Source organism: Carassius gibelio, chromosome B20 (genome assembly GCF_023724105.1).
Source record: "Carassius gibelio isolate Cgi1373 ecotype wild population from Czech Republic chromosome B20, carGib1.2-hapl.c, whole genome shotgun sequence".
In the NCBI taxonomy this organism is placed as follows: Eukaryota; Metazoa; Chordata; class Actinopteri; order Cypriniformes; family Cyprinidae; genus Carassius; species Carassius gibelio.
Window position 1 is genome coordinate 13,553,711 of NC_068415.1, and position 27,795 is coordinate 13,581,505.

The 27,795-nt window shown below is 37.2% G+C and overlaps 2 protein-coding genes across 3 annotated transcripts; one reads left to right on the forward strand and one right to left on the reverse strand.

Annotated features, from left to right (window-relative positions):
• Window positions 1-794: 794 nt before the first annotated feature.
• On the reverse strand, window positions 795-21,656 carry hook1 (hook microtubule-tethering protein 1). 2 transcript variants are annotated; one of them, XM_052586564.1, is made up of 23 exons: window positions 21,440-21,656; window positions 19,947-20,032; window positions 19,321-19,393; window positions 19,161-19,211; window positions 18,567-18,596; window positions 17,830-17,962; window positions 17,635-17,702; window positions 17,374-17,436; window positions 17,175-17,258; window positions 6,418-6,581; window positions 6,092-6,232; window positions 5,806-6,007; window positions 5,608-5,718; window positions 5,440-5,527; window positions 5,040-5,106; window positions 4,480-4,620; window positions 4,301-4,388; window positions 4,111-4,142; window positions 3,926-4,008; window positions 3,613-3,713; window positions 3,226-3,327; window positions 3,040-3,108; window positions 795-2,429 (listed from the first exon to the last, which is right to left on the reverse strand). In XM_052586564.1, exons 1-23 carry the CDS (start codon window positions 21,482-21,484, stop codon window positions 2,274-2,276), a joined length of 2,178 nt encoding a protein of 725 aa, XP_052442524.1. In that variant the 5' UTR covers window positions 21,485-21,656; the 3' UTR covers window positions 795-2,273. The 2 variants fall into 2 exon arrangements, with proteins under 2 accessions (XP_052442524.1, XP_052442525.1); XM_052586565.1 differs by lacking the exon at window positions 18,567-18,596 and having other exon boundaries at window positions 21,440-21,655.
• LOC127984097 (E3 ubiquitin-protein ligase RNF170) lies at window positions 21,297-27,730 on the forward strand. Its single transcript, XM_052586575.1, has 7 exons — window positions 21,297-21,348; window positions 23,770-23,860; window positions 24,763-24,829; window positions 25,150-25,258; window positions 26,117-26,190; window positions 26,565-26,675; window positions 27,134-27,730. The coding sequence occupies exons 1-7, from the start codon at window positions 21,312-21,314 to the stop codon at window positions 27,437-27,439; spliced, it is 795 nt and encodes a 264-aa protein (XP_052442535.1). The 5' UTR covers window positions 21,297-21,311; the 3' UTR covers window positions 27,440-27,730.
• The last annotated feature ends 65 nt before the right edge of the window (window positions 27,731-27,795 follow it).

Consider the following 27,795-nt stretch of genomic DNA (forward strand, 5'->3'; position numbering starts at 1 on the left):
CTCACTATCAGAATTCTTTTATAGCAATAATTCAATATTATAAAAAAAATTATATAATACAGATTAATTAATATGACATTATGTCTGTTTAACCTGTATAAGAAAACAGATAGGTGGAGATTATGCCTTTCTTTTGCGACTCACTTCTTGTTTGATTAACCGGTGTGAGAGAATGGCCTTCATCTTTAGTTCCCAAATCAAACCTGCAAAAACCTGCTCAGTAATGCCTAGTTTACAAAAACTAATAGTGCTGGATGAACATTGCCCTAGAAAACAACAGAGGCAAGGTCATAGCAACAAGTTAAACATTATAGAATCATCTACGTGTTGCACTGATTTCAGAAGACTGGGATGAAGTTAAAGGTTTTAAGGTGAAAGATAATGCATAGAGAAAGACATTAGTCAGCAAACATAAGCAAGGTTTTTCTGTGATAATAAATAATGTTGAAATCCATATTGTCACAATTTGTTTGTGTTGAATTTTTCGTGTGCCCTCTCAAGACTGAGGAAATATTGCATCATCCATTTGTATTGGCTGGATTTCAGATCCTTGCAACACGCATTTCATTGTGTATTCATGTGAGGGAAAATGCTATCCATGCAAAATATAACACAAAGTTTTTTTTGTTTTCAAATATTTAATTTATTCAAAATAAATCAAATCTGAGATCTTTAAAAATTGTGTGTATATTCAGCACCATTAGCGACATGTAGCGGGAAACGTTTATATTAGTCGACATCTATCGGTGAGATTTGAGTGGAAACTTAAACAATAAAAAGCAAGAAGGCGGTAATGCAAAACAAACTGTTTATTCATCACATGTAACTGAAGTTTTCAAGTGCTCTTTAACTCCAAATATTATTCTAATATCATTTGAATCCAATCTTATTATTTATCATCTCTCACAAACAATGACAGTGCTCATAAAATAGAGTACACTAATTTAAGAGTTCTTCCTTGGGACACATCATACAGAAACATTAGCAGTAAAAAAAAAACCTTAACATTTACCCCTCACAGGCCAAAAAGCCTCGTTGAATAAAACACCAGAAAAGACAAATCAGAACAGCAATGATTAACCTTACCACTTAAAACTGAATTAATAGTACTGTATCTCCCAACATAAACAGAGTGTATTTTATTCGAAACGCAACAGCTCGTCTATTAGCAGAAAGCTCATTCGGGTCAATCTAAGCAGGAGCAGATTTTCACAATACAGCAAAAGCCATTTCAAAATGCAGCTATATTTTACAAGTCACGCATGTATATTTAAAGATTGGCGTACAACACATTCAAAGCCATCACAGCAGTTTACGATGGCCTGTTATAATTCTGTGCTGGTGTTTAAATCCTGATACTTGAGGTATTCACACAGACAGAAAACATTAAGTGGATAAAAAAGGCCCTTCTGCTTGTTTAAAGAGCATGCAAGAGTCCCATCACAGTCAACTGAATATAAAATACCATAACTGACAGAATGAAGCACCTGGATTCAGATTAAGAGTGATTATATGCATGTCTTTTTAATGTACACTAGTCAACATTTGAAGTGGGTCAAAACCTTTCATCAAGTTGTCCTAAAACCAAAATGCGTCCTTGTCTTAGGACAACCTTGATGAACTGTTTTGATCTACTTCAAATATATACATTAATGTAGTTTAAATGCATGTTGTTGTTTGAGAAAGTCACTATAATAGGAACAAACTAAGAACTTTGGTGTCCAGCACCAAATACCTCATCATCCTGATCGACGGATTTTGATTGGCTAGGGTAAAATGTGTCTGCATATACTTGTCAATGTTTTATATAACATGCCTGCACGATTACAAATATATTCCACGGCTGCATAGTGTATCGTTGGAAGTCATTTCTAGCAAAAGCATGCATGCTATCCTTACAGGACACATTAAATGCATTTCTTTCCACACAATCTGAGTGAGCCTGACAAAGGACTGACCTGTGTGACCTTTAGAATGGATGCTGGTTTAGAAGTGACCCTGCTGCAGACTGTCACAGGTGTGTGTTTAGTACTGAAAGTGAAAAAGACTGCTACTGTACATAATTGTGTGCTGATTGAGTAACTTTCAACAGAGTTCAATCCCTTGTACATTATTATACATGTGTAACTGTAGAGAGTGATCAGACGGGGAGACGCTAATGTTCATCATGGCATGCTTGTCCCCTTGTTTGAAGTGTACTTAAGGTCACTTGAGTGTTCATGTGAGGGAAAGAAGGAGAAGAGCAGGAAATTGGGGAGATACTCGGGACAAGGTTACTTGGAAGAAGCGGCAGGCACGTTGATGGACATGGTGCGCCGGGCGTTGGTCACCTGACGCTGCTGAGCCAGGAAAGACTGGCCGGGCGGCACTAGAGAACTGGATCGCCCGCTAAGCCGTGACTCGATCGCCATCTTCTGGAAGTTCAAACTCTGTGTTTTGCACAATATGAGAGAAAAAAATTCCAGAACATCAAGCAAATTACTGCAGACTGTTTCTTTTCATGTTTTAGATATTTTAAGACATTTATCAATTAACAGGGACATTTTAAGTGACATTCCATAAAGGGATAGTTCAACCAAAAATGTATCATGTCACCATTTAATGATCTTTTACTTGTTTCAAACCTGTAAGTTTTTGTGTTCTGTTGAACACAAAATAAGCTATTTTAAGAATGTTGGTAACCTAATAGGTGGTGGTAGACAATATCGCTAATATATGTCTATAGCTACTTTCAACTGTTTTTGTTACAAAAATTCTTTAAAATAGCTTCTTTGGGTTCAGCAGAACAAAGAAAATCTTACAGGTTTGGAACAATAAGTTGACCATTTTCGTTTTGGGGTGAACTGTCCCTTTAAATAAAATAATAGCAAACATGCACACACATACATGTATAAATAATTTTTATATCATCTTTAATTGCAGCACCTTAAATTGAAATATACAAACAAATAAATGGCTTACAGAATCTTAAATCTAAATAAATAACAGCATATTTAATTTACACTGTACTTTGTAAACTATTGAGTCGTGTCACTGTACCTTATTATACCAAGCTGTCACAATTAACTTCTCCTCATATTCCTTCAGTTTGGCCTGCTCACACTCCCGCTGAGTAAAGAAGAGAGGATGGGAACAGACATGAGTAGAAAGTAATTTAGTTGTGAGTGAGAAAGTAAATCTTCAAACCGCTAGATATAAATAACAGAGAAAAGATGGCTGCTCTACCTCCAGAGCAATGATCTTCTTCTCTTTCTCAGAGAGCTGCGCTTTCAGTGACTGAATCTCGGCTGAGGCTGGATTTAGCTTGGGATCCAGAGCTCGAATCACCTTAGAAATGCACAATATGATGTGTAATCATTGGAAATGATGAGTAATAACTGTTATATTAAGGCATGTAAAAGAGCTCAAAATTAAGCAAGAATGCATATATTGGCTGGTTAAACCTGTAGTTATTTGATGTGCAGAGAATGACAGAATATATCAAGTTTATGATTCAATAACAGAAAAATACAGAGGACTTCAAAATGCCTACAAATCTGTACCAGACCAGAGCAAAAGACAGTCAGTGGTAAAACAAGGTATGCATTTAAGAGCTGAAGTTCTTGTAAATACATCACGGGCTTTCTCCAGGTACATCTTGTATCGATCCTCCATCGCCCTCATGTCCTCATCTTTCTTCTTCAGTGCTGCAACCAGCTCATCCATCTTCACACCTGAAAGTGACATTTATCTCTAAAACTGAGAGGAACTTTAAAGACTTTTTGTTTGTCTTAAAGAGGATCATAACATCATTCTAGATCATGGACATCAAGGTTCACAGTTTGACACAAAGTTGATGGTTTGAGTGCGTATATGTGACTTTCTGAGGTCATGAAAAGCAATGTGGGATAAAAATATAGGGTCAGGTCGAGAGTTAAAGGCTAACTGGTTTGAGTGGCATCTGGCTGGAGGTCCTCCAACAGCTCTTTCTTCTTCATGATTTCATCTTGTGCTTCATTCAGTTGCACCCTGGGAAAAAAAAAACATAAGGACCATCCATTTCACAAAGTGCATGCTCAAAAATAGCTAAAACAACAAAGAAATCAAATTTGATAAATTGTCTAAACTTACATATGAGCATCCAGCTTCCTTTTCAGATGAGACTGTATGAAAGCAAACATATAATGCAACTTTTTAATAAAAAATACTACATCCAGAATGAAATAAAAAAAAACTAGATCATTTGCAAAGCACATGCTCTCATGTATAACTGACACAAATGTGCAAAAACAGCACCACCAAGTGGCTCAAACACACTTACATCTTCAGGTTTGGCTCCTTGTGTCTGCAAGGCCTTCTGTAGATCCTCTACCTGCTGCTGGAGTTCACTGATTCTTTCTCTGTTTAACCTTAATACACATAAACAACACAGGTTCACAAGTAGAAAAGCTACTGTATAGTTGGTTACGTATACATTTGATATATTATGTCAGTCTGTACCTGTTCTCAGTGTCCAGCTGGCTGCGTCCGCGCCGGGCCTCCTCCAGCAGCATCTGCAGCTCAGTCACGCGCTCGTTCTCGGACTCCTCATGCTGCAGCTGCAACATCTTGTTCTCATGCTGCAGACGAATGAACTTCTCCCTGGAGATGCAGAAATACACATCAACATATACAAAACGCAAATATTTGTACTACAATGATAGCTAAGATTTGATGCGCACTAAAGATAAATGTGAATCACATTAGACATTAGGTTCAGTATACTAGTCTTGCTATTCACCTTCTGTTTGAAGTGTGTTATTTAAAACAGTAGTAAACAAAACCATCTCAATCTTTGCTTAATTTTGATCAGACTACCAAATATGAAGACATTTCTGCACAAAGTTAATATCAACTTTCCACACCAAATCAGCATTTCAGAATGATCTCTGAATCATGTGACACTTGAGACTGCAGTAATAATCGATGTTGAAAAAAATCAACTTTACCCTTCCAGGAATAAAGGGCATTTATGGAAAAATGTGCAATTTTGTATGCTATACTTCCTATATATAACATACCTGTACTCAATGGGCAACATCTCAGCTGCTAGGTTGTCATGGCTTGGACTTCCTGTTTGATACTTGCCTGTGAAGTGTGAAATAAGCACACGTTCAAGTTTCTTTTTCAGTTTGTGTTAACTGAGCTGTGAAGTGACCCAGACAGATCGCTTGAGCTGGGCTCAAGGCTGCACTGTGGTCGGAATATAAATCTAACAGGCTGTACTGCCTCTGAACCAGCAGATTTGCTTGAATTTAAATTGGCTATGCCAAATGAATCACAGGAGTGGAGGAACTGTTATCTCTCTCAGCAGAGCCCGCCTGCACTGACTCATGTCTGTGAGCAACAGTCTTCATTCAAATGCAATCTTTTCCTAGTGGCACACGGCACTATCGCCAGATGTGGGGTCTGCAAACATACCTGCTTGTAAAAGCTGGGCCTGTTGGGCCTGAGTGCATCGCAGCTCCTCATTAGTCTCTCGGAGAGTGTCCCGCTCAATGCTGATCCTCTGATGAATCACACACAAACACAGTGGTCATAAGGTTTTGGCATGTGTATGAGTAATTGCAGGTGAATATGTCAGTCTACCTCTTTCTCCTTTAGTAAAGTATCATATTTCTCCTGAAATTTCTTCATCTCGAAAACGAGGTTATCAGCCCTACGGGACTCATCAGAGAGTTTCCTGTGGAGCTCCTGACCCTGAAGTTCCAAAAACAAAGTAGTGTTTATCTTTTATGTTCATATTTCACTTATCTCCTGAAAGGAAAACTGCTAGCACGTTTATACCTGTCTCTTGTAAGTCTCTAACTGAGCTCTTGCAGCGTTAGCTTTGCGTAGCTCCTCTTCAAGGCTGACTGTGTTGTGCATGTAGGTCATGTTCTTCTCCTCCAGAACTTTCACTTGCCGTCTGAGGTCACTTAGATCTTCTAACTTCTTCCTGTACGTCTCAACAGAGGCCTCTAGCTTGACTGCCCTGTCAGAGCAGCTCCTAAACAAACAGATCAATCCTGGTGACTTCCCAAAACACCCAAAGAGGCAAAAACGACTTGTTAAAATATGACCCAGCACACACCTTAATATGTCTAATTCATCTTTAAGCGACCGCGACTCCTCTGCCAGGCTGGTCAGTTCATCGTTACGATGCTGAAGCTCCACTAGTTGTTTCTCCAGCTCTTCACAGTGGATGCGGTAATCATCTTTAGCTGCCTCAAGCCTGGTTATTACACACATACACACACTTTCATTATTTACACTGCATGCCATTTCAAACTGAGACATTCTAGCCACCCTTGGTTCATTATTTCAATGCTTGTCTGCTTCATCGACAATATTCAGAACATCAGCAAGTTAATATCAAGCAAGTTTCAGACAATATTTGGAAAGTCCCACTGTGTCTACCTGAAGTTCTCCTCCTGAAGCTGCTCTAGCTGTAGTTGTAGCTGGCTGTGCTTCCTCCCTGATGGAGTACTGGGGTCATCAAAAGTATCAAGCTGACTGGCTCGATCAGTCAAGAGGTCATTTTCTGCCAGGAGGCTGTTCCTTTCCTCCTGTAGCATTGTCACCTGTTTAAATGGCAAAAAGGTCAAACATCTCTGGAATTATTTATGGAAAACCTGATGATGTATGACCTACAGTGCATATGACAGGTGTGGCATATTTGAACATAGGATTGTATGTAGGGTTGTACTGTATTATGTACACTACCATTCCAATGTTTGGGGTCAGTATCCTATGCCCACCAAAGCTGCATTTAATTGATCAAAAATACATTAAGAATTATTACGATTTAAAACTACAATTTATGTTTTCTATTTTAATATATATTAAAATGTAGTTTATTTTTGTGATGGAAAAGCTGTATTTTCAACAGCCACTGATCCAGACTTCACATCACACGATCTTTCAAAAACCATTTGAATATTTTGTGAAACACGTCTTAAAGGTGCTGTAGGGAACTTTGGTAAAAAAATTTTTTTTTTTTTTACATATTTATTAAACCTGTCATTATGTCCTGACAGTAGAATATGAGACAGATAATCTGTGAAAAAAATCAAGCTCCTCTGGCTCCTCCCAGTGGTCCTATTGCCATTTGCAGAAACTCCATCGCTCCCGGTAAAAAATAACCAATCAGAGCTGCGGTCCATAACTTTGTTTGTGTTCAAAATGTAGAAAAATGTATATAATAAGCGAGTACACCATGAATCCATTTTACAAACCATGTTTTTGGCTTGTCCTGAATCACTAGGGTGGACCTATAATAAGCGTTTATATCCGGACTATTTTAGATTGCTTCGGGGATACCGCGGCGGAGTAACCCAGTACCTTTGTGATTCTTCATAGACATAAACAGAGAGAAGTAGTTCCGGCTACGATGTTCTTGCGCAAAACGCAAGCAGTTCTGTTTATTAACCGCTAGAGTGTCAAAAGTTCCCTACCGCAGCTTTAATATTACATTAAAATGTTTGTGGAACATGCGATACATTTTTACATTAAAACTACATTTACAGTCACTTTTGATCGATTTAATGCATCCTTGATGAATAAATAAATTAATTTCTTCAAAAATCTTGCTGACCTCAAACTTTTGAATGGTAGTGTATATATACAGCATGATTATTCTAAATTATATTATATTAAATTATAACAGATTACAACTAGATTTGCATTTAAATAAACATTGTGCTGCACCACTACTTACCACAGAAGGAAATAAAAAGTAAACCAGTTTACAAAAAATAAACACTTTCAAAACTAACTAAACATTAAACAATTTATCCATTACAATTGTGTGTATAAACTCTAAATTGATGCAACTTTATATTAAATTTGCAAATTAAATGAAACAATTCCACTGTTAATGTTAAGCATGTTAAACCTCCCACACTCCAAAAGCAAATGCATATTATTTTTGTTTTAGAGTGTGCGCCAAAATATAACCCAGTAATTTCAGCTCTGAATCTATGAGCTCTTTTTGCAACAAAAAACCCCAGATAAGAACCATTTTTCAGTGGTTAGATTGGTTAGTGTCAATGCAGTGTTTTAGTTTTAGTTAGCCTAGGTTGCCATGCATTTGTTTAGACTTACCTCTCATAGGTCATGGATACTTTTACAACTTAATCTGTCAAGAATCAGCAACACATCAATTTCTAACCCATTTACTGTGTGTGCACAGGAAAATTAACATAGCAGTTCAAATCCTGCAAATGACCTTTAAATGTACTATATTCATCACAATTCCCAAAAGGGAAATATATACCTAAACATTTTATAAAATACTGTACATGACAGATTATTTCTTTGAAAAGCTAAAATACATCAGCCTCTGCAGAGACAAAGAAAAAATGCTTGCACTCAAGGCAAAATCTGTCCATCCGTGAAGGTGTAAGGACGAAAGAACCTGAGATACTTTGAGCTCCTGAGAAACAGACAATACAAACATACACAGGCATCTTCGAGACACCCCACAGAGTGGAGGAGCAGGAGACCTCCTCCCCTTCTGGCCATTTGTTTCATTTTAAATCCCTTCACCCATTCTTCCTTCTACTCAGTCTGCTCAAAATGATTACATGAAAATGTCAATGCAAGTGAACTAACACTCATGTCTAGTATCATTGGAAATGTCTCAGTGCAACTGGTACAATGGTCTCACTCTCACAAAAGTAGATTAGAAGATAATACAGATCTGAAGAGTCAAGAGATATCTTGATTACTGTGATGGGAGTGTCCTTTCCTGGGGCCCTCCATGTAAATTACCCCCTGTTCCCATTGAGTTGTAAAACCACCCAGGCTTGGGACCTGAGGTAATGCAAATTCCAATTGTTAGTTTCTGTCTTCATCTCGGGGGATGTTTGTCTTGGTCTGAGGTATTTAAAGGATTGCAGCAAAAGGATCAGGGCGATTTCTGTAGCCAGAAAGCCCGTAGTGTGTTGTGTGTCTCTTCACTTCATACTATGTATTTTCTAAGGTCAGGTATACATATTTTACTTTTAGATTCATCTTTGAGAATTTGATGTTTTGTATTGATATGATTTGATGTGTTTCAATTGGATATGTAATTACATATAAAATACATATCTACCTGACTGTAATAAATTGTTACATTTTGATTCTATTCTGTCTTACTCTGTAATTATTGACTAGTAGATTACGTTGTATCCTTGTTAGCAACATGAGCACCCGAATGAATGAGTTAATATAAAAATAGAGTTAACTAGAATAATCAAATGTCAGAAGAATATTAATTAAAAAGGCATACAACCAATTTGCATTTCAACCTAAATTCGAGGTCATACTAAAATGGAGTCAGATTAAATAATAAAATGGAGTCAGATTTGAGTTTAACCTAAAATGAATAACTCTACGCGCTGAAAGACAGAACACGCAGGAAACCTTCATCCAGCACCGGATACCTTCCTTGGGCCGAGTGTCTGGACCTTACAGTGGTGACCAGCCTCCGTGATCTCCCTACTTAGGCGAGTGACGTCTTTCCAGCGCGAAATTCAGATTGATTCTCACAGAGAATATGAGGTTTGAGCTCCTTCTTCCCTGTCTACAACTGCTGTGGTAAGTTCGTTCCTTTTTCCTATTAGAAGTGTTGAGGGAAAGTTTTTTGCACCTCACATATAGACACATTTTTAGAACGGGTCGACATACCCATTGTTAGACCGGAGACCGTAGAAATCCGGTGGGGGGAGAATTAACTGGGGAAACATGGCTTTTCAGGGACAATACAGCGACAGTGTAGATCAGGAGATCATGGAAATTCAAGTCCTGCAAATAAAAGACACTCTTCTTCGTTTAAACGATAAAGGATTCAACCTTAAATGGAAGAACAATGAAATAATATCCTGGTTTTTGGCCGAGGGCAAAAAATTGACGTCTAAAGCTAAATATAAAAAAATCCCGACTGCCATCATCTACCTTCTTCGCAAAAATGACCTAGAGACAATAGCTGAAAACGAACGCGCGATAACAAGCATAAAAGAAATTGAAAAGGCGCGCTCTGAAGAATTGCAAAAGTTAAGAGCACAGGTCGAGGCATTTACTTTCGAAAGACAAGGTTGGGCAAGACAGAGTGAGATGATGTCTAGAAAAATCGAAGAACTTCAAAACAAACTCCAAAACGGCAACAATTACATATCAGCTCTTGAAGACTGCTGTGATAATGCAGGCTTCCCAGTGGCTGCAGTTAAGCAAGCGGCACTGGATGAAACCTTTGATTATGATAGAAACAGCGATAGTGATGATGATGATGTTGCCGCATTAGATTCTCAGAGAAACCGAGATCCCGTTCAGAGACACAGAGAACAAAATCAGCGAAGTCCGATTAAAACCAGAGCAAAATCCAGCGAAAAACCCTCCAAATCAGTTAAAATTGCTGTACTCAAAACCATAACAAATACAAATGATGAAATAACCACGATTAGCCGCCCATTAACATGCGAAGAGTGTACAACACACAAACAGATCGTGGGAATGATGCCCAGAAGAGGGCCATTCCAACCCTATTGGGAAACACTGATGCTACAAGCCACAGTGTATAAATTGGAAACTAGGGATGTATGGCAAATCGCACTCTTAACCATTCCTGAAGAGCTCCGATCTAAATTAACCCCTCAAATGAAATCTGGAGACATAATCAAGCGAAACAATAACGAAACTGACGAAAGTATCTTTGAACGATTAAAACAGGCATTGCTAGATATAAGGGGTCCAACGAGCGCGGATTGGAGCAGGATACTACAAATTAAGCAGGAAAGCAATGAACCGTTTGAAACATTCGCTGAACGTCTGTGGACGACATACAAAGAATATTCCGGTCTAGAAAATGCAAGCCGTGATCACGAACCATTGTTACAACTCATAAAGAACAATGCTAGCACTCCAGTCCAAAATGCATTGTTAAACGGAGCAGATTCAGCCGAAAACACATTCAGAGCGATTGTAGATTGGGGTTCAAGGATAGAAAACAGATGGAAATCAAAGCCCCACAGTATTACATCTGCACAGTGGATGACAGAAGGGAATTATTCTAAAAGCAATGGGGCTGAAAAGCATGTCCACTTCTTGGAGGAGGTGACTTGCTGTGATGAATCTAGAACTTTTAGTTCAGAGGAAGCCTGTGCCACTGCTCAAGATAGTGTGCCGATTTCAGTTCTTAAGGAGATGCAGCACCATAATAGCGCAGAGTCGTGGACCAGAGCGCAAGGTGTAAAGGAAGCATTAGAGATTCATGAAAATCCTCAAACTTCAGGAGAACACAGCAAACAAACCTGTGGCAAAGATAGCAGGTTTTGTTCTTCCTGTCAGAAAATAGGCCATACAGAGGAAAAATGCTGGTCACTGGGAAGGGGTAGACCTCCACCTTATTTTCTGAAAAGTAAGATATCACTTTCTAAAGGAAAAGATCAGGGGTTGACATGTAACAAGTCTACCTCTGGTAACACTATTAGTGAGTTGACTGCATTGATTATGCAAGGCCTTCAGCTACTGACTTCACTTACTAGTGGGTAAGCAGTTTAATAGCAATGAGTTTAATATGGAAACATCCAAATTTCAATAATCCTGCTTGCATTTTCAAATTTATAATTGTGCTGAACATTGTGAGCATAGAAAACACATTATAGTTGTTGGTGCTACTAAATGTACACATAGCTTAGTTTAGTTTATTCTTAAAAAAACACATGACTGCTTTACTGTAAGCGTGTAAACACTTAGGTTTAAGGTTGTAGATGCTACATGCATTCTAGACCATGTGTCTTGTGTAAAATTGGAATAACTTTAATACTGGAATTGCATCGCAATTTCAAGTTGCATGTGTGTCTGTGTTGAATTTGTTTGTCTCCTGAGTGGTACACTCTGCTATTTTCTGTATAGCTGCAGTTAAACCATGTAGAGGAGCATAGAATAGCCATGTGGCCACAGTGTGACATGTGAGAACTTAAACCGTGTGGCAGATTGATTTGCTTCACAGTGCCAAAAGGGAGGAAGTGTGATTTCATTTCAATAGTGTGGCACAAGCGATAGCAAACCAAGTCATCCTTCACTGAGGAGCACCAACTAAAAATTTGATCTGATCAGAGAGAATGGCTAACATTATTTGGAAATGGAAACTCTGATTTTGTTACTAATCTTGCAATAATAAAAACATTTTATGGAAGTATTTTGAGCCAGATCTCACCTCACACTCGCTCTTAGAGGCTATTACCTGTTACAGCAACAGGACCAAATTTACATAACAATTGTAAAACTTCCTTTCCTTTGTTTGGAGCATGACAGCATTTACACAAAGCCACAGTCATATACAGCCACAAAACACCATTTGATCTTTTAATCTTTTAAATTGACTTGAAAAATAATGAGAGGGGGGTGTAAAATACAAGAAGTTTTTATGTGCCACAGAGATCTGCATGTGTGAACAACACCATAAAACAACAATTGTCAAACAGACAACACCAAAACAGGTGAACACATTTCTGCCCACAGATCTGACTGTAATGAGAGCAACAGCAACTAAAGCCATGGACATTGGTCCATTGGAATGCATGAAGACATTGGTGATAAAAACACCAATTAATCTAGAAAATGTCCACAGTAGAATTGGGTCTCTAATGCTCATGACACAACAGACTGTGAGGGCTCTACTGCAAGAGCAGCATCAGGTGTTACACACTCAGACTGCACTGAAACAGTAGCAGTAATTCAGATCTGACCAACCGAACTCCGTTTGTGACATCTGGATTAAAACTGCAGTACATGAGGATGAATGTAGTTAATGTAGTATGTAGTATGGGAAGTCGTGGCCTAATGGTTAGAGGGTTGGACTCCCAATCGAAGGGTTGTGGGTTCTAGTCTCGGGCCGGACGGAATTGTGGGTGGGGGTAGTGCATGAACAGCTCTTTCTCCACCTTCAATACCACGACTTAGGTGCCCTTGAGCAAGGCATCGAACCCCCAACTGCTCCCCGGGCGCCGCAGCATAAATGGCTGCCCACTGCTCCGCGTGTGTGCTCACAGTGTGTGTGTGTGTTCACTGCTCTGTGTGTGTGCATTTCGGATGGGTTAAATGCAGAGCACAAATTCTGAGTATGGGTCACCATACTTGGCTGAATGTCACTTCACTTCACTTCACTTCACTTAAAATAATTCCACATGCCAGAACACTAAACTGATGAAAAGTTCAAAATTAACTGTGGTTATCTTTGTATCTGTTTCTGTCTCAGGTTGACCACTGCAATTCTTTGGAGGACAGATACCAGGAGGGTGTCTTGTCCCCTCTGCACCAAGCCAGGACAACAGAATTGTTACATAACCTGAAACACTTGAAGGGGCCATTCACACCTCACAGGAGAACATCACCACACAAATATCTACATGGCCTCCCTGATTAGAACCGGAACTAAATTTTTGCAACACAGATTGCTATAGATTAGACTCCATTCATCTCCCAGACATGACCATAGAACACACATTTCACCCATTGCATCATCACCTCATCTAGACTATCCAGTCTGCACACTACAATCAGAAGACAATGATGGCTTAGATCACAAACATGGTACTCCACTAAAGATCTATTGTCCATCATCACACTGACAGAACCAGATAGCCTCACACACACAGGACAATAGAATTAATTACATTCCCAAAATATATAAAATATCTACTATCTGCAACTGTCTAAAAAACTAATGGAACAACACTGTAACACATTTGTACGACAAGTCACAGATCGATGGTGCAAATTTTTTTAACACAGAGGCAGACAAGCCTTTACAATTTAAAATTTTGAATCTTTTAGATTGTCATTAGGGTGGTTGACAAGCCAGAGGGCCCCTGGTTTCCCAACACATCACTAATGACAATAAACATTATTAAAATTATAAAATATGAAGTGCCTGCACTTCATCTCTATCAGTCAATTATAAAATTAAACACTTTACCAAACCATCAACTGTGACTTAACCTTTATATCAGATACCCATTCTAACACACACACACACACACACACATATGAACACACACACACATACACACACACACACACACACACACACACACACCTGTTACAAGGAATTTAGGATTTACATTGTAGAAAAATGTTTTAATCATATTCTAAGTCACTTCTTAAAAACCTTCTAAAACATCTTCTAAAGTGACTTGCAATAGAAAATTCCTGAATTAACAGTGTGATTATTGTATATACCTTCATAATTGTGATTGAATGTTATTATTGTCATTATATGACTTGTTTATTGATTGCATACCTCTAAATTAATGCTCAAATTATACTGAACTCTTGCTGCATTTCCTTTGAGTCATTCATACCAAAATTTATGTTTACATGGGACCACTTTTAACATCAGATGTACCACTTGCACTGGCTGACATGAATTTATCAGGTTTCTTTTTGTTTTATTGCTCTTATATTAACTTATGAGTTTTCTTTCTTACTCCATGGGTGATGACATTAAGCTGATCAGAATACAGTCATTGGATGGCCACTAAGATGCTTTTCAGGTGTCCCACACAAATCAGTGTGTAAGCAAGGAGAACACCTTCACCTACTGAAGTCTGCTTAAAAAACTGCACCGCTGGAGGTGAGAGGATTCACGAAGATGGGTCAGACTACCGTCCTAGAAAAGGTGCCATAAGGAGCAGAGGTTTCTCCACAAAGGAAGGACACGTTAACTGAACAAAGCCCCTTTCACACTGCACGTCGGACCCGCAATATTCCCGTAACATTGCCTGGTCGCCTTCTGTGTGAAAGCAACCACGTCCCGGAATTGATTACCGAATCGAACCCGGGTCGGGGACATAGTAACATTGCGGTAATCGATCCGGAACGAGCGCTGTGTGAACAAAAGCCAGATTTAATTCCGTAACGAAGTGATGACGCGCGTTATCGCGCGACTTTTTTACAGGCTGTTTTGAAGGAAGATCAACATTCGCAACGAAAACATATGTGCAAACTGTAATGAAGCAGAGATCAGTTAGTTCCTCACTTTCCGCGCTGACTCAGAGATCGTTTGCTTGCTTCAGTGAAAGTGTAACGTGTCTAGCGTTGTCGACTCGTACATTACACGTCACGCGCTGATGTCACGTGTCGTTACGGGATCTTCAAGGGTTGTGTGTGAAAGCACGCACATATACCGGGTCATCACTGGCAGTGTGAAAGTGCCAAATCTAGCGACCAGGGAACAATTACAGGAACACTTTACCCCTGTATATGCCGGAATGGCAGTGTGAAAGGGGCTCAAGTCGTAAAGGCTCAGATTGACCCACTGAACTGTGCTCACATGCTGAGCTCAACCACAGGTAGAAACCCTGGAGACATTCATCCACCTGCCAAACTCAAGCGACACACACATGCTGAGACTGAGTGTTCTGCAGATGAATACAGCCCTCAGAAGGTTTCTAAAGCTGCTTACATCACAAAGACAATTTTGAGATAACATCTCGAAGATAAACAATCATCTAACGGTGACCCCATTGGATTCATCTGAATGTGACCCATTGGGGGTCAAACGGAGGAACTGTAAGGACGAAAGAACCTGAGATACTTTGAGCTCCTGAGAAACAGACAATACAAACATACACAGGCATCTTCGAGACACCCCACAGAGTGGAGGAGCAGGAGACCTCCTCCCCTTCTGGCCATTTGTTTCATTTTAAATCCCTTCACCCATTCTTCCTTCTACTCAGTCTGCTCAAAATGATTACATGAAAATGTCAATGCAAGTGAACTAACACTCATGTCTAGTATCATTGGAAATGTCTCAGTGCAACTGGTACAATGGTCTCACTCTCACAAAAGTAGATTAGAAGATAATACAGATCTGAAGAGTCAAGAGATATCTTGATTACTGTGATGGGAGTGTCCTTTCCTGGGGCCCTCCATGTAAATTACCCCCTGTTCCCATTGAGTTGTAAAACCACCCAGGCTTGGGACCTGAGGTAATGCAAATTCCAATTGTTAGTTTCTGTCTTCATCTCGGGGGATGTTTGTCTTGGTCTGAGGTATTTAAAGGATTGCAGCAAAAGGATCAGGGCGATTTCTGTAGCCAGAAAGCCCGTAGTGTGTTGTGTGTCTCTTCACTTCATACTATGTATTTTCTAAGGTCAGGTATACATATTTTACTTTTAGATTCATCTTTGAGAATTTGATGTTTTGTATTGATATGATTTGATGTGTTTCAATTGGATATGTAATTACATATAAAATACATATCTACCTGACTGTAATAAATTGTTACATTTTGATTCTATTCTGTCTTACTCTGTAATTATTGACTAGTAGATTACGTTGTATCCTTGTTAGCAACATGAGCACCCGAATGAATGAGTTAATATAAAAATAGAGTTAACTAGAATAATCAAATGTCAGAAGAATATTAATTAAAAAGGCATACAACCAATTTGCATTTCAACCTAAATTCGAGGTCATACTAAAATGGAGTCAGATTAAATAATAAAATGGAGTCAGATTTGAGTTTAACCTAAAATGAATAACTCTACGCGCTGAAAGACAGAACACGCAGGAAACCTTCATCCAGCACCGGATACCTTCCTTGGGCCGAGTGTCTGGACCTTACAAAGGTGAATGAACAGAACAGCAGAAATCAGAAATGCTGTTCACTGACAATTACAGTCTGCAAACACAGCCACTTAAACAAATGCTATCTCTGGATTTCTTTGACCAATGCCTTTTTTATGTAGGCAGCTTATAAATATTTCAGCACTGGTGTTTCTTTCAGCACTGGTGTATATTCATATCTAAAACAAGTAATAATAGTAAAAATAGTAATAATATTTATGTGCCATTTTGGTTTTCGATGCTTGAAAGATTTTTGCCACAATCTTACTTAAGACTGTCACAAAAGTATCAACAGTTGTCAAGCAGCTTTATAGCAGAATTGAGTTCATAACTTATAATATTTGCTTCAGTTTCACGGTTATAGAACTGAATTGAATCCACTAAATTGAATTGAATAATGACATTTCTTTTTTTGTAGAACTGAAATTGAAGTAATTTCAGAACTGATTAATTTGAACACTTATTTCCTGTTTATTACTGTAAGGTCCTTTGAAATCTGTGTATTACTGTATATAACTTGTGATAATATTATTATATCTTTGTTAATACAAACCCCTCACCTGCATGTCGAGCTCCTGACAGCGCTGTGCCAACTCTTCTTTCTCTGCCATGACTTCAGTCAGATCCCCCAAGGCTTTCTTTAACTACCAAAAAACCAGCATCATTGAACAATACTACAAGATACTACATTTAACAACATCGATGCTCTGACTTTCTCACACTGACACTGTGATGATGTTATATGTCTGTATTTCTTACCTGTTGTTCAACATCTCCAGGATGTTCTGTTCCTAACTGTGACATAGTCTCCCTGTTCATAAGCTGTAATGAATAAAAAAGCTTTGAAATTCATTCATTTATATATATATATATATATATATATATATATATATATATATATATATATATATATATATATATATATATATATATATATATATATATATATATATATATAAAGATATATATATATATAATATATATGACCACATAAAAACACCTGAATAAAATGAATCTGACCTCCTGAATAGCAGTCATCACCACATGCTGTACAGATTCCTCCAAAGTCATGATAATCTGGACATACTCTGAACAACAAAACCATCTTGCTAAGTTAAAATAATGAAATATATATGGATCACCAGGAAAATGGCAGTATACAATGATAGTAAATAACAACATTTTAAGGTTCGGGTGAACTATCCATTTAAGTACCTTGTTTCCTGTCACATTTGATTGCACACCCCAGGATGAGCTGTAGGAGGCGTCCCAGCTCTACCTGATCAGACTGCTCTACCACACGCATCAGATCAGGCAGAGGGAAATCTGTGATCTGCTGAGCCAAAACCTGAGCCCGGAGCGATCAGAACACATATGCATAATTACAATCAATCAGTTTAAGCATCGGGGCATCATGGACAATGATTTTTGAGGGGGCCCGTGGGGGGTAGGGGGTGGGGGATAGCACTGTATAACTCATATAGGATTATGTTTTATTTAAATTTTTTCCTTTTTATTCGAAATATTTCCAAACATGTAAATTATATTATGAAATATCCCGATTCTCAAATATGTGTAGCCTAAGTAAATGCGTTTCGCACCTTTTATAGGTTGTTATTTGATCAATAAATGGAGATGGACAAAGTAGACTAATTGTGTAATCTATTAACTAAACATAAAAATCTGACTTTTTACCTAAGTGCCAGATATGGGTGTCATGCCATAAAATATTTTTAATACAACTTTATTTGTATTTAATATGAATTTTAATAACAATTTTGAAAGTTATTTTTATTTTACAGAGTTACATTACATTTACATAATAAATAACATTTTTATTCAGTCTATCCAGATTTCAGGCACTCTCAAAAACTCCCATTATAAAAACTCCTCAAAAACTCCCATTATAATCACTGAAGCTCTTTACACTGTGAAATGAATATCTTACTTACATTCGTATGCACATCTGCACTTTGTTGTTTCTGATGAGAGAATTCGCCAGAGAATTCAGTCAGTGAGCAAGTGAACAAAACTCATCTGAACGTCTCTGATTGGCCAATGCATTCATAAGCTCAACAGAATCATGTTTGATTGGTTATAATGCTGCGCTGTTTAAACTCATCTGTCTCTGGCTTAGCGCCAGCCAGATTTGGATTTAGCAGCTGATGCTGTGCCACACTGAACGATCTAATCATAACGGTGTAATTGGATCAAATATATATATATATATATATATATATATAAAAACTATTATTTGGCTATTTTTTTTGTCTTTTGGAAGCTGCATTCAAAATCCACTCAGCTCAAATCTGGGGGGGTACATGCACCCTCACTTTAAATGGACATGACGCCTCTGTTAAGCATGGTTATTATATCTTTAAAATAAATTATGAAAACAAATTGAGAAAAATTGCAGGCATAAACACAGTCATACACATAAACCACCCATCATGTGACTGTAGAAATATGTGTAAATTCAGAATGCATTGTGTCAGCTGAAAGACTTAAAGCCTGACTGATGATATCTGAAACAGTGTGTCTTTTACCTCATTATAATAATCGACAATCATCTGCAGGATCTTTTTGAGATTGTTCATCTGTAAAAATGGAGAGAAACAAAGACTTTAGCTATGACTAACACATTATATTTGGCATGTTCTCAAAATTAGCTTTAAGCACAAAGGCATAAAAGAAAAATAAGTCTACCTTGAGTCTCACATTATCTCCAACATCCTCTTTAATGCGGGCCAGCCAGCTCTCATTGAACCATGAAGGATCTCTGTAATTGAAATATATTGATCATTGCAGCACAGTCTTATCTAATTCAGATACTTTTAGATGCTTTCATTCAGATCAGATGGCAAAATGAAATCAAATACATTTTGATCTTATCCCTTCCTTCTTTAATATAATCAGAATTACCTCACACTCTCAGGCTTTCTGATAACAATATATAAATGTAAGTAAACTTGAATGTTTATTCAACAAATAATAAGGTTTCAGGTAATATGACTCTGAGGACTTCCCACAACCCAATGCAAGTCATAAAATATTCACACTCTGACAAGCTGAGATATAAATCTGTAATGCTGGCCTGGAAAAAACTAATCTGATTTAGGAGAGCAAGGAGGGAAGCAAAAAATGGGGGGAAGTGAGAAATGTAAACAACAGTTAAGTATGAAAGAATGAGCCAAAGAAACTGCAGATCAACGGGTAGTACATGGCACTAGCAACGTTTGAAGTCATGACTCATGGGTAATGAAATAAATACAACGAAAGCAAGTTGCATTGAATAAAAGCATCTGCCAGTGAATAAATGTAAACACACTCACATCTGATGCAGAGCCTGAGACATGGCTGCCCCTGAGGTCAGATCCTCCACTGTTTTACAGGGGGCTGCAGTTTTGAAGGTTTGCAGCTGAGGCATATACAAATAAAGAAACAGACGTATACAGTACTATAATAAACAATGATAAAATACAAAGAATATGCATGACATAAGGGGTTCCCAAACTTTTCTGTCCACTGAACCACCTTATATGAAAATATTAAGGCTACTTGAGATAGTTAATACGTTAAACATTTTTTTAACATTAATATTGTTACCTGTAATTGTTAAAAACTTTTTCAGTTTTATTTTGAAATAATTGTTGTGTAGTCATTTTGGCACATTTCTTTTTCCTGAAAATGCTTGTTAATGTTCATATTAGTCTAAAACTTTTTTTTTCTCACACAGGCTATAACAACATCCTAAATATTGATTGATTGATTTAATGATTAATTGATTGATTGACCCATTTTGCACTTTTTGAAAAAAAAAAAAAAGAAAGAAAAAAGAAGAAAGTAGTAATTTTTAGGGCCGGTCATTTTTGACCGTAAACACCAAATTTGGAAAAAGCATTTTCAACAAAGCACGAAGGTTAATTTTACATTTGATTGAATTATTAGTTTCTTATCAACTTGTCATTTGGGAAAAACTGCATTACTACAATAAAAGGCAAAATCACTACTGACAGCATGATAGTATATTTAATAGAAAATCCTGGAAGTTTGTACATTTCGGTTTTGTCATTCGAACTGCATAGCATATAGCACTCCCACTAAAGAAAAATACAATTAACATTAACAAAATGCTCCATCTTGTTGTTAAGGGATATATTAACTAAATATTTTTTGCACTGCATTACATTTTTTCTCCAGTGTCACACACACACACACACACACACACACACTGTATGTTTCATCTTACAAGTCTTTGTGAAAACTATCCAGGAGGGCCCTTGGTGTAAACGCAATGTAAACACAGTCATGGATCAGAGCCAAATACAGAGAATGGCGAGCACGCGCCGCATGCGATCACACACCGCAGTCAAGAATCAAAACGCCATCAAATTAAACTGAGACGGGGAATATCTGATTGCATAAAACACATTCCACAAATACTCTAGCTAACCAGATTAGACGTCTTAATCGGATGAGGATGGAGTTGGCCGTGACTGTTGGTGTTGTTTACATCATGTCTAACAGAATTCTGAGTCTTGTTCGTCTTTATGATTTTTGTATATATTGGTGTCGCGTGTTGAACGGGAGCCGCTTGGAGAAATGAGCGCATTTTTAAAGGTTGATGCACCGCAGAGCCTGTTTGGTTTACAAGAGCAAGTGCACACATTTAAATGTCTTATTTCCGGTATTTGACCATGGTGACCTTCCGAAGAAAACGACTACCTGAGACAGGTAATGCTATCGTCAATGATATGACCGTAGATAAATAAACGATTCCTGATTCCAGTGACCTTTAGAGCTGAACCGAAAGATGGGATCTTACCCAAATAATCAGGCTCTCGCACAGCACCGTTTTATTTAAATCCATATCTCCTCTGGGTTATCGGGAAAATATTTCCGTCCACCTGTCAACAATTCGCTTCCCCTTCCCACCTGCGTGTGTTTGCCTAGCGCTCACCAGCGCTGCGTTCACGTCTATTGCGTCTACGCATTGATTGATACGTAAAGGCTTCGTGAATGTCCGCCGCGGACACAGCGCGTCCTGCGTTGATAAGGATTTTAAGAGAGCAACAGCAAGAAATAAAACACCAATGGTGTACTGAGTTCAGGACACCGTGTAGCCAATCAAAAGAGAGATCCGAGGAGACTGGCAGAGCAGAGAACACGGATCATGTGGTGTAATCGTTGGGCTTGGGTTTCCACATTAAAAGCTGAACAGACTATGGGCACCTAAAAACGTGAATATAAAATAGCCTTAAATATGTTATAAAATACTGTCACATTTATCATCAAAATGCCCAGATTCATCCAAATGAGCACGTAAAAAAAAAAAAAAAATAAATAAAATAAATATATATATATATATATATATATATATATATATATATATATATATATATATATATATATATATATATATATAAACCTTTAATGACATATTTAAAATGCTAATTAAAGATGATTTACCATCTTGGACCAACAAACAAACCAAAGGTGGTCAATCTGAAATGTAGCCTAGTAGTTAGTCATCCAAAAACATGATCAGCTATCGCTATAATGATCATCTTTGACCAGGTAGCCTAAAGATTGACTTATTCCAGCTATGACCAGAAACCATTCAATCATGTTCCAAATCCTGTAAATCATTATCATTTTTCAATGCTTGTTGGGTAAATCTCAAAATTTTTTATTTGTTTTAATGTTGCCTAGTTATTTTTTTTCTCACTTGGCATCCCATAGGGACAATCACTTTTGTGCACAGATGCTTCATGATCAACAGCTCCCAAAAATACAGGTTTCTTCTTTTTTTTTTTAAGTAGCCATTTATTTATTTTATTGCCACTGCCACTTATACAAATATGAGTTAAGCTACACTAATGGTTTGTCAAAAAAGGTGACTAAACCTTCAAATGAACTTAAAAAAATAAATACAAAATTGAAATAAGGATGTACATACTTTGGAATTACACTGTTTTGTGTTTTCTGTTGTTAAACATTAACATTAAGTTCTCTCAAGCGTTTTATGACCTTTTCGTAATAAAAACATAAAATAAGATTGTGATGTGAAGTCATATGCGTTTACACATTATGGGATGGGCACATGTAGGAATACTTCATATACAAAATAAGAGACGCATTAGCGCCTATCTTGCAAACAATTGTATAATATATAAATAAACTAAACTGCATACATTCAAAGTTTAGATAAACTATTTATTTTATTTAATATATTTATTATTAAACATTAAAACAACTTAAGCTCAATGGATATGCCAGTCTGAAATAAGCCAAAAAGTTTCTATTTCATCTTCAACCTGTTAACCACATGGGACAGCGTAACTGGTGGAAGTATTCCTTGACTAACATGACACTGGACTTTAAACCATGACAGCCTCCAGATTCTCAATTGGGCCGTGGGTTTGTAGATCAACTGCTATTTTCAGCCACAACGACCTTGCGGTTTAGGCAAAAGTAGAAAGGTAAATATTAGCTTGAGAAATTTTTAGCATAAAGCTCCAGGGCAAATGTACTGATATGGAGCCAATTTGGAAGTTGGGTAACTAAGATACTAAAGCGGTCTCATCAATAAAAAATGCTGATAGATATAAGAAACAATGCAAATAACCCACACATGATACAATATATTTGAGGCTCGATGTGTATTATAATAAGCCTATAGTATTAGTATAGTATTAAAGCAGGTGTAGATTGTTTTAAGCTGCTGGATTGCCCTGCATGATTGTTCCAGGCACCCCAGTGAAATCAAATGCCTTTCTTTGGTCATCCATATGGGACAGCGTAGATGTGTAAACTTACAGTAAACCACTGACAGGTTAACCAGACACCTAACCTACTTAAAATAGGAGGAGACTTACAACCTGTGTCTTTGAACATACGACAGTGGTCACCTGACAAAAATACGACACTGCAGACCGAGAAAAGGCCATGACTTTGTTCAGTGCAAATACAGTCAATAAACAGATTTTGACATGCATTAACATATTGTAAAGGCCTGTAAGGTTGCAAGCAAGTTTCCTGAATTTCGAAAATCCAACAGGGAATCATTGTAGTTACCTAATCTCCAAAAAAGGCTACTGATGTCCTGGTTAATGATTAACCCGTCTGTTAAATTTACTTTGTACAATGGAACAGTGAAAAAGCACTCCAGTCTCTGCCTTCCACAAGAGAAAGCAACTGAATTACGAACAAGAAACATGCCAACCAGTCACAGCTTCAACAACAGGTGAGAGAGACAAACTATTTGTGTTAGATTTGTATTAATTACATTTCATGCACATTTTTGTGCCCACTAATCCAATCTGAAACGATCTGCTGTGTAAATTGATTGTTTAAATGCTCCCAAATGGAGGATTTTATCTGATATAAGGCTATATTTAAACGTTTGAATGATATGCAACATTATTCATGTTAGAAATAATGAAATGTTTATTTATAGCTATACATGTGTTATTGTATTATGATGAAGTGTTGTGTCCTGAGACTGCAGGTTAACTGTGTTATAGTATTGTGAGGCAATAAAAGGCACCACACAGAAACTAAAAATAGTATGACATCAGACAGTTTAGTCATGTCAATCTAACTTTATTCAATTCTAAACTGAGCTCAGAGTCTTACAATTCTCAGATACTAATCATTTTCACAATGTTGTGCTTTTTAAACGACATAGGATGATATAAGATAACAACTGCAGGATATCAATCTATAATAAGATGCAAATGTAGTTCTTTTCATATCAAAGGCAAATGTTAGTTCAGTACTGACATATTTCAAAGGCTGGTGAACTTCAAGGCTGTCTGATGTTGCGATGTCTGGCATGAGTAAAACACACAGGTGTGTCAGACAGCTAGATTTAGATTTCATACATGCTCTTCCAGACTTAGTCAGCCTATACAGACTACTCATTGATAAAAAGTGTAATACATTTTGTAACAAAAGTTTGAGATGAATAAATGTTTGTATTCTAATGAAGAGGAATTAGGTAATTTTTAATACAGTTTACTCAGAATTTCAAAAAAGAAAATCTGTAGGTCCTGCATTGTAATTTGAAGTCTCTCAGTTCAACAGAATGGTTGAACACAAAATCCACAGAACTGCATTTTATAACTGCATCTCTCACCTGTGAAGGTCCTCTCTTTTCTCAAAGATAAGGAGTCAAGGCCAGCCACACAATCCTCACTTGAACAAAAGAGAGGTGAATACACACATTCCCACACATATCATGTACTGGCCTCCAAAAGTCTGAGGACTACTAGAAAAATTCTTATATAGTGTATTTTATTTCATTATTTACAATTAAATGCAGCATTTTTGATTATAAATGTCTATTTCAGTAAGATACTGCAATGCTACAAAATCAAACATTTTCCTGGAAATAAATGACACATGCAACAGAACAATATTTGTAAAAAATAGATTACATTTCATTTATTGCTTTTTTAAAATAGTGTTACTCTAAGAATTTAGAAAAGTGAATATTAATCCAGATAAATAATCTTAATTTCATGCTTGCAGGATTTACCTAAAATGTGGTTGCCAGCAGGCAACACGGACAATCACTGCCCTGTCTGTTTACAGATTGCCATCTATCCTGTAGAGACCAACTGTGGGCATCTATTCTGTGGTGTGTATCAACTTAAAACACACATCAATGCAAAAAGGAACAAATAAATAATAAAAAGAGTATCTCGTTTCAGTGTTTTACAGTGTTAATCATCATGCTGGTTTACTTTAGCTGAAGGTGCTTTAGACTAATGTAACTGCGTACTGTGAGAGAGCAGATGGTGGTGGCCGTTTACACTCCAAGCACTGAACACTTACCCAGTCATGTGACTCTACAGTGTTGTATATGGAGTTTAATATTATACTGTTGCCATAGTTACGATAGCCGAGCCTCTCACTTGACCCAGATCACGTGAATACACACTCAGAGAGGGAATGTTTGTAGATTTATGACAATAGTAAACTACAAGGTTAATATAAAATTTGAAACGGTTCGTAATCCTTGCACCACAGGCTTTAAATCAGCACATTAAAGGTAATACAAGCAACAAAAATAATATGTGCTGCATGTCTCTTTCAGGTTTGATTACTTGTTCAATATTTATTATTATTATTCCTTCTAGTCACATCAACTCTATGAAATTAATAAAAAGTAGTGAACCCAATCAGCTACTTTATGTTAAATACCTGCTATTGAAAAAAATGTTTTTATTGAATATTTACCAGATTTACCTGAATCAAAACATAAATAGCAACAAACCATATTTTTTTTGTGTGGTTTTGACATGGTGTGAATGGTGGAATCCAAATGACATTTCTGAATTACTGAAGCCAATGCAATTCAGTGGAAAAGCACATTTATTTTGATCTATCTGATAAAAATAGTTTAGAATGACCTATTGAAAATAACAACACATTTCTGGTGCATGGTAAAGGAGAGGCCCACGCTTATCTGTCTTCTGTCTCTTTCCCTCTCTAGCACCATGTCTGATATCTTACTGGAAACATTGCTCCTGGTTAGATGCCATCAGCTGTCCTTTGTGCAGACAGACGGTAAGAGATTTCCTAGCTGATACACGCTTCCTGAAAAAAAAAGTATTCTATTGTATTTTATATTTTAGTTCTTTCTCTTAAATCTTACTTACCCTAAATGTTTAAATGGTAGTGAATGACATTTTTCTGCAAATCGATTAAGCTGCACATCTGTTTTCAACATTAACAATAATAATTAATGTTTCTTAAGGAACCAAATCAGCATATTAGAATGATTTCTCAAGGATTGTGTGAAAATAAAGACTGGAGTATATATATATATATATATATATATATATATATATATATATATATATATATATATATATACACTGTATATACAGAAAAAGTAAAGCTCTCATTTTATTTATCTTTTATTCTTTCTTTATTCTCAGGTAAATAAGATGTGCCATCTCTTCAGAGAGACCAGAACTGACTGTAAAGAGACAGAAGTGCTCAAACATGTCAGAGAATATAACAAGCGCTACTCCGGAGCACCAAGACAGGTACAAACACTTGCTTAAAGTTGGTCTAAAACAATAGTGTGTCTTTTTTATATGCCATGTCAGACAGAAAACATATCTGTTTTTTGGGATACAATGTGATTGTAGCTACTGTAATGCTCCCAAAACCAGGTGATGGCTGACTTGAAAAACTACATTATATAACCATTCTTTGTGTTGATAAAAACTTGTGCCACTCCCAGTACATTTGTACAGTTACCATTGTTACTTCTCAGCAGAGAGTTTGTCAATTTATTTGCTCTGGACTATATCACATCACCACACCTATTTTAGTTCCTGATGCCACAAAGCTTGTGAAACCTCAGGCCTGGAAGGACATAGTTTCCTACAGTTGGAAGACACCCATAGACATGTTTTTATTGTTCAGATATGCAGCACACACTGATATCTGCGTGTTAGGTCATATGCTACAGTATGATTGTCATCTTTTCCTTTTTTAGGTAAAGGATTACCTGTGTGATACACCCCTGTTCCTGCTCTTTCTGGGGCGATGGCTGGGAAACATGGGTGGCCTGGTGTGTCTGTTTCTTTTGAGGGTGGCAGTCTGTGGATTTGGCGCTGCCATGTCTTTGGCCTCCCCACCGGAGACTCTTCCTGGACCACTGAGCAGTGTGCTGAGCACGCTGGATGATTTTGTAGTGGTCTTCCTTCTTCTCATTTGCATTATCAACATCAACCAGCAGATGGGGCAGCAGAGGACAAGAACACACTCCGTCACACAGGGTGTGCTGACCGACACATTGTAGAGGACAGTGATGATGTGCTTACTAGCATGTTGAAATCACACCTATCAACCTTGTTGGCAAAGGTTAACAGTGTTATGGATTGCTGCACTTTGATTTTATTGAACATGGATTTTCAATGATGGTGTCTAGAATAGACATACAGCACTAAATGAGAGGAGTTCTTATGTTTTAAAAACAGAAATTAAAGGTGTTTTATTAAAGACAGATTGTATATAATAAATGTAAAGCGGTTTTGTAAATACTGTATGCAAGTTTCCAATAAATATTTATATGTATATATATATATACACACACACACATTGAATATTTTTTTATGGTGTCTGAATACTTGATTCTAGCTGCGCATTTTCCCTTAA